The sequence below is a fragment of the Sander vitreus genome, chromosome 24, assembly GCF_031162955.1.
Source record: "Sander vitreus isolate 19-12246 chromosome 24, sanVit1, whole genome shotgun sequence".
Lineage (NCBI taxonomy): Eukaryota > Metazoa > Chordata > Actinopteri > Perciformes > Percidae > Sander > Sander vitreus.
In genome coordinates this window covers 8,457,506-8,468,578 of record NC_135878.1, presented here as the reverse complement: position 1 = coordinate 8,468,578, position 11,073 = coordinate 8,457,506, and the positions used below count along the sequence as shown (strand labels likewise).

At 40.7% G+C, this 11,073-nt stretch overlaps 1 protein-coding gene across 1 annotated transcript in view; it reads left to right on the top strand.

The window, feature by feature from the left end:
- Positions 1-11,073, top strand: part of ptgfrnb (prostaglandin F2 receptor inhibitor b) — a gene marked incomplete at its 5' end in the record, with an annotated part of 53,748 nt that overhangs the window by 21,710 nt on the left and 20,965 nt on the right. The window contains 5 exons of the mRNA XM_078244156.1: positions 68-222; positions 928-1,048; positions 2,106-2,325; positions 2,422-2,609; positions 8,427-8,546. Coding sequence (XP_078100282.1) covers positions 68-222; positions 928-1,048; positions 2,106-2,325; positions 2,422-2,609; positions 8,427-8,546 — 804 coding nt within the window. The remainder of the gene's footprint in view (positions 1-67; positions 223-927; positions 1,049-2,105; positions 2,326-2,421; positions 2,610-8,426; positions 8,547-11,073) is intronic.

Here is an 11,073-nt window from a genome sequence, read left to right as displayed (position 1 = left end):
GAATTATTTAAAGAAATTAACTTAAAACCAGGCTCATTGTTTTCTGTCCAATCACCTGCAGGTATAGGGGCTGGTCCTCAGACCTCACATCCCATTGGCTCCCTGGACGGCTATGGCAACCTGTTGCCGGGATCGATGTATTCTGACAGGCTAAAGAGCGGCGTGATGTCTCTGACCAGAGTCCAGCCCAACACATTTAAACTGCGATTCCTCCGCACTCAGGTGAACAACATGACTGGTTGTTACTGTACCTGATGACCGGATTAGAAACAAAAGAAATATGTCAATTTTGTCAGGCTGTTTAGAACACTGACAATATACTGTATGTGGTATCATTTTTACCAAAACATGGGGTCAATATTTCCTTTTATTAAAAACTGGATTTTTACTATCGATGTTTCTACTTCAGTAAAACAGTGACTATCAGCAAGTTCCTCCATGCCGAGGTTAAAGGTGCTCTAAGCGATGTCACACGTTTTTTAGGCTACAACATTTTTGGTCAAATACAGCAAACATCTCCTCACTATCCGCGAGCTGCCTGTCCCCTGAACACACTGTAAAAAAAACAAAAAAAAACAGTCTCTGTAGACAGCCCAGGCTCCACAAACGGCAACAAAAACAAACTGCGCCAACCTGCACCACACAACATAACAAACGTCTTCCAGCGTTACAGCCAATAACCGACAAGAAGGATTTGGGGGTGGGGGTTGGAGGGGGTTAGTGCATGGAAGGGAGGGAGAGGGGACAGGATGAGGAGGAGGGAGGGGCGAGCTAGCCTCTGTTTTGTTTGAAAATACTTTGAACGTCAGCAAGAAGTGACATCACCCAACATCGCTTAGAGTACCTTTTAAGAAACGTTAGTTGAGCTCTAATTCTAACTGAAAATTAACTTAATAATGTTGATCACTGACTTATTTACAACTGTAGGAGATCGACATGGGCCAGTATGTCTGCACTGTGTCTTCTTGGAGTGTTAACAGCCAGGGTGACCTCATGAATACCGCTGAGAACCAGAGCTCGCAGCTGGCTGTACGATGGGATACCAAACGTAAGGAAACTTTATTTGATCATGCCATCATCTGTTGGGTTTTCCTCCATTTGGCGGATTACATTATTGAATGATTGAGTCATTCTTTCAACCTAAATTTTGAATCTGCAAAATGAATCTGGTCCAGGGCCTCAGGTTATGCAGCAACAAAAAGTGATTTTTGTGCTATGGGAAAATTAACATTTACTCCAGGTCGTATTTCTGTGATTTACTTAAGTACTTTTGGGAGAAATTGAAAAAAAACTGAACCATTAACTCACATTCATGATTAAGAAAACTCTAAAACACTGCCAGCCGGTCACAGTAACCCTGCTGTTTAGTTTTATGAATGAGCTCTAATGTCTACATATCATTTCTAGACTTCAGAAAATCCTTCATCATAACAGCAGACCTCTTGTTTCAGCCTCTCGTGTTCACAACACACACACACACACACACACACACATTTCCTCTCTATTTCAGTCCCACTTGCTGAGCTTGGTGCCCTCAGTTGAGCTAATTGAGCCATGATGTAACTGTGTGTGTGTGTGTGTGTGTGTGTGTGTGTGTGTGTGTGTGTGTGTGTGTGTGTGTGTGGGCTTATCACTTCCTGTTGGGGATTTCCCCCGTCGGACACTCTGGGGGGTTTGAATGGTGTCCCTCTTTAAGTAGATTGATCGACTGATTAGGGCTGGGCAATATATGGATGTTATATCGATATGAGACTAGATATCGTCCTAAATGTTGGATATCATGATATGACACAAGCGTTGTCTTTTTCTGGTTTTACAGGCTGCATTACAGTAAAGTGATGTAGTTTTCTGAATCCACCAGACTGTTGTAGCTGTTCTGTTATTTGCCTTTACCCACTTATTCATCATATCCACATTATTGGTGATTATTTATCTAAAATCTCATTGTGTACATTTTTTTGTGAAAGCACCAATAGTCAACCCTACAATATACAATATCGTGGCAATATCAACACTATATGTATTTGGTCAAAAGTATAGTGATATTTGATTTTCTCCATATCGCCCAGCTCTATGATTGATTGATTGACTGGTATTATTTTCAGGTCCCACTCTGAACGTCGTGGCCAAACGCATCCGTGAAGCCTCAGTGGGCGGTGCTACCTTTGAGATGAGCTGCACCGTGGCCACTGAGAACCTTGGTGAGGCGGGTTACTCAGTGCTCATCCAATCGCAGGACAGCCTGGAGGGCAATGTGAAAACCATCATGACTCTCAGCCCTGACAACGTCCTGCAGCTTGGAGGAGCCACAGACCTCATCAGGAGGTACGTATATGTACATTAACACATGAACTTTTCAGTGATGCACTGGAGTCTGTGTTTCATTTTGAAATGTATCCATCGCGCTTTCTGTCCACTCAGAGACAGTCTGGTTCTGACAAAGTCCGGTCCGGCAGAGTTTCACTTTCGCCTAGCGGGCGTCCAGTTGTCCGACAGAGGTTTCTACTGGTGCGACATCACCGCGTGGACCAAACAGCAGCCGGGACAAGCTTGGACAAGAGCCACCAGTGCAGAGTCTAACAAAGTCAGGATCGACTTTCAAGAAAATGGTAGGTCAATGTGCGTGTTTAGTGTTCACTTGTCCACACAACTTTCAGTGGGTTTCACAAATATAGCACCTCGCCAAAGCTGAAAACAAGTATTGGCTGTTAAATTTCCCTCAGAATTGTTTGTGGGGGGTGAAAATCGGAAGATGCATGACTGTGTTAAAAACAACAACAACTTTGGGATAGAAAAAAAGAACCTCGTTGTAAAAAACAACATCCAATCAGCGTGCTTCAATTCATTTTTCTGCACTTCTAGTTAGCGTTGGCGAAACCAGGAAGGATTGTGAACATGCTCCAACTGTGAATGTCATGCCTCTGGCCGTTGTCTTCTACATAACCATGGAAGAAGTGGCTCTTGATATAATGTAATATTTAGTGGCATGCCAACTGAATGGACAAAATGTTAATTTTAGAAGAGAAGTTGAAACCTAACAGTATCATTAAAGTGATCCAGGAGGCTCCAGTGTTAGTTTGAAGAGGAACATTGAGTCACCCTTAACCGTAAACTTTCACATGTGAATTTAGCGTGGAAAAAACACTTAAACCACTTTGCTTCCCTGTTGAGCAGACATTGACAGGGTTATATACTTCCACTGTGCTTTCTTTGTCCTACTCCTTCCTGTTTCTAATTGTGTCCCATACGTAACCTATTAGATTTCTCTTTCTTCTTCCTAAATCAGCTTTTTTTTTTATGAAGACATTGTCCTCATTTAATGTACAAAGAGCATAATAGAAGACTAAGGGAACTATCTTGCACCCGGCACAGCGCAGCGCAAAGCCCGATGCAAGTGTCTTTGCCAGTTTAAGACCGACGCAGTTGTCAATTTCCCGTCCAGCGCCCGCGTCGTTTAAATAGCAAATGCACCTGCGCCCATCTGTGCGCCCGTGGGCGTGCTGGTCTTACAGGGAGGTGTGTTCAGGTGCATTCTTGCCGTATTGCTATCTTGAGGCAGCGGGAAGTGATCGCACCATTGACCAACAAAAACCTGGTCTGAACGCAGCATTTCATTGCCGTTTTTACGCACTGTTAAAATGCGCCTAGGCTCGTGCACAGCGCACACACACTATGCTTGTTTCGCACACACAGGGACATTTATGTGCAGCAGCATGCAAAAATAAAATAATAAAAATATTACAATGTTATATGATCTGCTCCCACGCTTTTACTTCACGCACGAGCAGATCAGTTTCTTCTCCTGAAAATCTCCTTCCTGCTCAGCAAATCCGCCATCATAATAGCAATGCGCCAAGGTACAAACGCACCTGGCTTTTAAAGGGAATGGGAGATGACACTCTGATTGGTTTATTGCATGTTACGCCCAAAACACACCTATGATTAATGAAGACACTAAGTACAACCCTTTTGAACCATGCGCCTGGCGCACGGACCCCTTTTTCCACCGTTAAACTAGCAAAACTGGATTTGGACACGCCCTAAACGCACCGGCGCTTCACGCCATGCACTTGGATCGTTAAAATTGGACCCTAAATGTTGGGAAATACTTTCTAACACTGTTGTAAGATTCAATAATAATTGAAAGCCATTTCCTAGTCATTCAATCACCTATTCACTTTCATAACAATCTCAACAAATACTAAAGACTAAATGTGAACTATCCAGGAAATCCTGGAGTAACTGTCTACAAATAGTTATGTGAGCAGTTGTGTACATTTCTAGACTACGTTATACACACAGCCTCCACCCACACAGTGTTAATGATAACCAACATAAATTCTCTAATAATGTGCAAGAAACAAAGATGCACTCACACACACCCCTTAAGCCCTTTGACGCCCACCACAGCCACTGGCCTACTTAACTTTCTTTGATCCGACTGCGAAGTGGGAGACAGGAGGAGGAACAAGAGCGTCAGAAAGGATGGAAGGAAGAGGAGGGAGGCGACAAGGAGGACCACAAAGCGAGGGAGGTGGTGAAGTAGGGTGAGGAGGGAGAAATGAAAAGGTAAGGCGGAAAGGGAGAAGTGGGGACAATTTGGAGAGGGAGGAAAATGGGAAGGAGTGAGGAAAGGGACAAAAGAGGAGGGAGGAGCAAAGGCAAGGAGGGATCGACGAATAGATAGGTGAGTAAGAAAAGGTGGAGAAATATGGCGAAAGAGGACGATAATGAGAAAAGACGATGCACAGAGGAGCAAGAAAGGGGGAGACTAGGAGAAAGACTGTGGGTGAGCGAGAGAAAGGGAATATGTGGAGGCAGAGGAGGAATGGGTGGTAGAAGGGAGGAAGGATGATAAGGCAAAAAGTGGGACAGGCAATGAATTGCACCTTTCAAAACAAAAGTTAGTGCTTCACAATAAAAGTCTTTAGTAGAAAATATGAAGCCCATACTAACACAAGCAAGAACAACAAATAATTAACAGAAAACACATAAATGAGTTTTTTTTTTTTTGTTCATGTTTAAAACTAATTTGTTGTTATATTTAGATTGCCATTGGCCTCAAAAGTCCAGTATATATTGAGCTCTCTTCCCTGTGTAATCCCTCCTCCCTACACATTCCTATGTTGCACATGTTTGATAGAAGACAGGCTTTAGCATTTCTCTTTAACCATCTGAATGAGGTTTGTAGGAGGAAAAAAGCTTAAGACTGAGGGAGCAAAGAGATGGTGCAGAAAGAGAGAAAGATGACAGCAAAGGCGAGACAGATGGACTGAACACTATCTTATATCTTTCTCTGGGGAGGGAAGCAGCCCTTGAGCATTACTTCCTCTTTCTCTCTTCATCACTTGCCGTTTTTCCTCCCCCGTTCTCTCCACCATCCTTTTACTCTCTCACCCACACGGTCTTCCTCTACCTCTCTCGCCCCTCCCTCCCTCTCTCTCTGGGACATCTTCAAAGTGAAGCCCTTTGGCCAACTAGCCAGCTGCAGAGATCTGCACCGCTGCTTTCCTTTTCTTTCCCTGCCTGTGTGTATACATGTGCGTCTATATATATATATATATATATATATATATATATATATATATATATATATATATATATATATATATATATATATATATATATATATATATATGTATGTGTGTGTGTATATATATATGTGTATATATATATGTATGTATATATATATATATATATATATATATATATATATATATATATATATATATATGTATATGTGTATATATATATATGTATATGTATATATATATATATATATATATATATAATATGTGTGTGTTTGTGCGTGCATCCAAGTCGAACATTTTGAGTTGACCCCACACAGAGCAACACACACACTGACAGCGTTCAAGCTTCAAGCTGGGCCGTTTTCAAGAACCCCTTCTACTTGCCTTGGGGGACGGAAGAGAGTGTGTGTGTGTGTGTGTGTGTTCTAGCTGTATCTTGAATGTTTCTGACATGTTGTGGTTTTTCTGCCTGTATAGGAATCTTATTACGACGCCGTTTATGGAAATCCAAAGACTCAACAACACATTTACTATTAAATAATTCAGTGTTATTGTCATTTTTTGTCAATGGATGGTAATACAAATATGGAGTGGCCAGAGGAAAAACATGTCATCTTTTTGACAGTCAGATCAGTCAACTTCCTAAGTTGCATTTTATGGCTTTAAATCTGACCTTTCAAACAAACAAACAAATTCTGTATTTTTTTTCAACCTGGATCAGATTTGTATAGTTCATTTCTGGGGGTTATTCTTTAATCTCCAACTTTACGACTGAGATTTGGAGACTCTACAAGGTTTGAAACCATATAAAGTACAATTGTTGTAAATGTTAATGAGATTTTGCAGAGCTGCCATCTGGTTTGACCCACTGTTCTTCCTGTGTTTGTTTGGGCCGTGTTGTCTTTTTGTTTTCGCTTCTAAATAAGTGGTTTACATAATTTGGTTAAATGTGTTTAAAAAAAAAAAAAGTCTAACATTTCAGATCTCAGCACTGAAATGGCTGGGTAATAACCAAACATGACACCCACGTTGTATGAAGAAATTCATTTATATATCTTCAGAGTGGAATAGCTTTTGAACTGGTGTGGTTTGGGGATACGATGCAGTTTAAATTGTTTGTTGTGAAAGTAATGAATTATGCATTTATTGTCTTGGAAGCTAACCAGACGTTGTTGTTGTTGTTGTTGTTGTTGTTGAGTGGTTTGAAAGCAGTTTCAAAGGCTTTTGTTCCATCATTGAAACTGAAATTGAAGTCAATACGTATTTTGCAGAGAAGACGTGTAGAAAAGGAGCCGCTTGGTTTAACTGATTTTCCATGTTCACAGCCATTTTTACAGTATAATACCCTCATGGCAAGGACAGCTCAGAAAACACTTCTAGTAATAGAAAGTGAAGATAGAAATTCCAGACATAAATGATATGCTAAATATGCTGCTGATGAAAGAAGGAATAATGGAAAAAAAAAAGATATATATATATATATATATATATATAATATAATATAATATAATATCTCATCTCATCGCCATGCTTTCTCATGTTCAGTTCTGTACCTTTTGGGACTGGGTCTTCTAAAGTGTTTCTTGAATGCGCCTGTTCGTCTTAAGAAAAGACTGATTTACTCACTTACAGCTCACCAGTGCCGAGACCCAGGGAAGATGTTTTATGTCTGTCCACATTGTGTTTATGCAGCTAGAGTACATGTATTATACAGTAGATTGTTTACGCATGACAGAGTAATGAAGCATTCTCGGGGAAATCTGTCCCCCCCTTTCTCTTCTCCAAAGCCACATTTAAGTCAAAGTTTCTTCTTGTCAAAAGTTTGGTGACAATGTGTGAGTTTTTCTCTAGAGGCATCATCAAGACGTATGGTAAATGATGTAGGTGTAAATGATGAAATGAATGGGTCCTGGTAGTGTGCATGCTGACTCACTGTCACACTGTCATGACTCACTGGGACTCTGTTAATGTTATTAGTAAGTAACACCTGTGCTTTTGCTGCTATAACAAGCCAAAATGTCTGCTGTGTCTGCTTTGTCAGTAGATAAGTCATAATCTAATTGGCAATCACCATTGGATTTGCTATTTTGTTGCTGCATTTCATCCATTTCTGACCATTAGCTTGCCAGGCTAATGCAACAGATTGGCTGCACTGCCTCTTTCACTCTTCTCACTGGGTGATGGGAGTATCCACTTGACAAAGAGAGTAATTATTTCTTAATGTATTACATTTGAAAATATTAATCGCGCCAGAGCCTAAAGCATTACGCAACAAAAGCCGGAACCCAACCTGAAAACTGATACTTCTGCAGATCGCTAACAGAGAGTCAAATCACCTTCGGCCAGCTGAGGGTCTAAACATTTTATAAAACATCTTAATCCTGGGTATGACATCATTAAATGGGGCGGGGTCAACGTTGCAGCAGCTAATTCCACTTTTAAACCCCAAAATTGTTTTAATCTGCATTGTTGACTGCATTTATGCTAATAATAGAATGACGCATATACAGTGTATTTAAATGTGCTTACAGCTCAAAAGTCATGTTTAGTAATTCTTTAATCCATTTTTGTCAATCTACATATATCTCCACTGTGGCGGTTTCCTCCTCATTAATTTCAGCATATTAGAGAAATGGCACACTGCGACTTTAAAGCAGTGTTTACCACTTGAACACTATTTTCTCCCAGTAAGCTCACATCTACTGCCGTTCCTCAGGGGCCTGAATTTAGAATTATAGAATAATTATGTAGTTTTAAAACCCGTCGGTGTTTAAATGAATCCTTCTGATCTCCGTTGGGTTTCTCAGATGTTTGCTAGCTATGTAAAATGTTTTTTTTTTTGTTTTTTTTTAAATATATAAAGCTTATTTTAAGTTGTTGTGTTTGTTGTTGCAGGGCCGTCCTACTCTGTCGCCATCCATTCAGACACCAACATTGTTAATCCGTGGGAAACCGCCAAGATGGAGTGTTCGCTCACAGTCTCTGGATCTTCCCCAAAGACTGGCACACAGACAGGTAAACCACACATACTCGATTTCTCGCATACACTCATAGATCACAATCAGTTACGGTTTCTGTTTCTCTCTTGAGAATTTTGCTATTTTTTTTTTACACACATGCGTCAATAAACAAACACACTTTGTACTTCTGCTGCATTCTTCACCTGCCAACCTGTCAACAGCACCGCTAATAAGAATGATGTGACTCCTGCATTGTAAATGGTTGTATAGATGAAATAGACTATCTATCTCTCACTCTTGTTAACACACACACACACACACACACACACACACACACACACACACACACACACACAAACGCAGCCCTCTATATTCTCTCACTTTCTTCTGTGGATGTGTGTTTGCTGCTTGAAATACTGGTTACTTGTGCTGTAGATCATTATAACATCTAGCTAGCTATCTTGCCGATAATCGGCCGTCGGACAGTCTGACACTCGAGTCTGTTCGGTGTGTTCCGTGCCGTCGGAGGAGCCGTCTGCCTTCATTTTGGCCGACCCGACGTGCTCAGTCGGAGACAGGGCAGTCGGGACTCACCTGGAAATGGCGAGCGGATCTCTCAAAATCTGACGAAAATCTTTTAAACTAACTTTTGTCGATCTGAAATGAAGACAACAGCATGGCCTATTTCTCGCTTAAAATGTTTTCAGAAACACGTTTCAGTGAACTATTTTAGTACGATATGAGATCGTATTCTGAACAAGCCGCCATGACAGTCTGGCTGTGAATTTCTGGAGAAAAAAGAACCACGTGACGCGTTCGTCCAATCAGCTGCCGGTTTTCATTTTCTGGGAAACAATCGTAGACTGTTAATGGAAACAATACAGAGAAGCGCCGCCTGCTGCTATGGAGACGTATTATGTTTCGCGCATGCCCAGAGCGTACGCTCAAGTCGGCGTCGCCTCAGTGTGTTTTGTGGCATTTTTTTGGACCTCGGGGACCCGACTGATCAGTCAAGCCTTTTCTGCCGACGGTCGGCCGTCTGGTTGGTGTGTAAGCACCTTTTAGCTATTACCTTTTCACACTTAATATTATGAGAACAGGAAAAAACAACACCATGGTATCATATCATATCATATTAGAAAGCAATTAAAGATTCATTAGGGATAAAAACAAACGAACAAAAGATTTGCCCAACACTGTGATCCAGAGCAACATATCTTGATCATTATTGTGCAGATTGCACATTTCAGATGGAAATACAATTTTTTTTTTTCTGAAATGTTGTGAAGTAAAGCTCCGTCCCTTCTTTACCACGTGCAGTGTAACCCACAACACTGGGGGAGGGGGGTGATTTAGCAAACACAAGCAGAGCGGAATGCCATTTCCTGTAGTGTTTGGACAAAAGTGAACATGTTTCTTTGCACCTGTGTCCTCACAGGAATGTATTTGTGCATGTAATGCATCCTCATACAAAAATAATAAACAATAAACATAATGGTTTACTCGCAGCAGTGGAGCACTGCAGGGATCGGTGGGTTGGTGGTTGTGGAGCGTGCTCTCACAGACAGCTGCACCATGGGAAGAAATTCCCCCTCAGCATCACAGCTGATAGGGAAGTTACACAGGGACGTGTTCGCTATGGGAAGGAAGGAGGAAAGGACTGATGTAGCGTGCACTCATATACTGTATTATTATTATTATTATTATTATTATTATTGGCAGTGGACACAGTATTTTTAGAAATTGTATTAGTATAGCATAGCATTTGCAATATTTTCTGTGGCAATACTCTTTCAAAACCCAGACGCCAAGTATCGATCTTTTATTATATATGTGTTGGTCAGTTTGTCTGCTTTACAATCCCATTTTGCAGCAAACAAATTGAAGTGAGATGATCAGACAGAGAAATGTATCTATTTAGATAAAAACAGATGTTGACAAAGTTTCCCTTTTGAGGTCATAGTTTGAAAGAAAAGGTAAAAAGGTAATAAATTGCAATTTATATCGCAGAATATCACAGTATGTTTAAAATGACAATAATATCATACTGTGACATAAGTATAGTGATAACATTGTATTGTGGGGCCTCTGTATTTTGTCTCTGTCTCTCCTGGTCGAAACGAGTAAACAACTAATTTAAAAACGAACAGTGTCCTGGTTACTCTGTATGGATCTCACTGCGAAGCAAGTTTTCATTGGGACTACTTGAAGAAAGTCTCTTTAAAGTGTCCCCTGTGAGGCCTGTGGATTATCCAGCGTAACAGGGACATTGTGTTCTGAAAGACATGTTCCTGTTGAATTTTTCAAATGTAACTTGTTTTTGTGTGGCAGCACAAGTTTGAGAGAGAGATATATTAAAACCTATGCAGAATATTGAAACTAAATGTATCCCTTGACACCGCTAGAGGTGATTTTTGGGTGTTTAGGGTGAAATGACCCTTTTATAGTATGTGGTTCTATTATTTTAGCCACTTCATTAGGCTGTGTCCTCTACAGTCACTGTGACTTATGATGTGTCATGGTGTGTGTGTGTGACGTGTGTGATCAGGTTTCAAGGTGAACTGAAACTAACTGACTAAGTG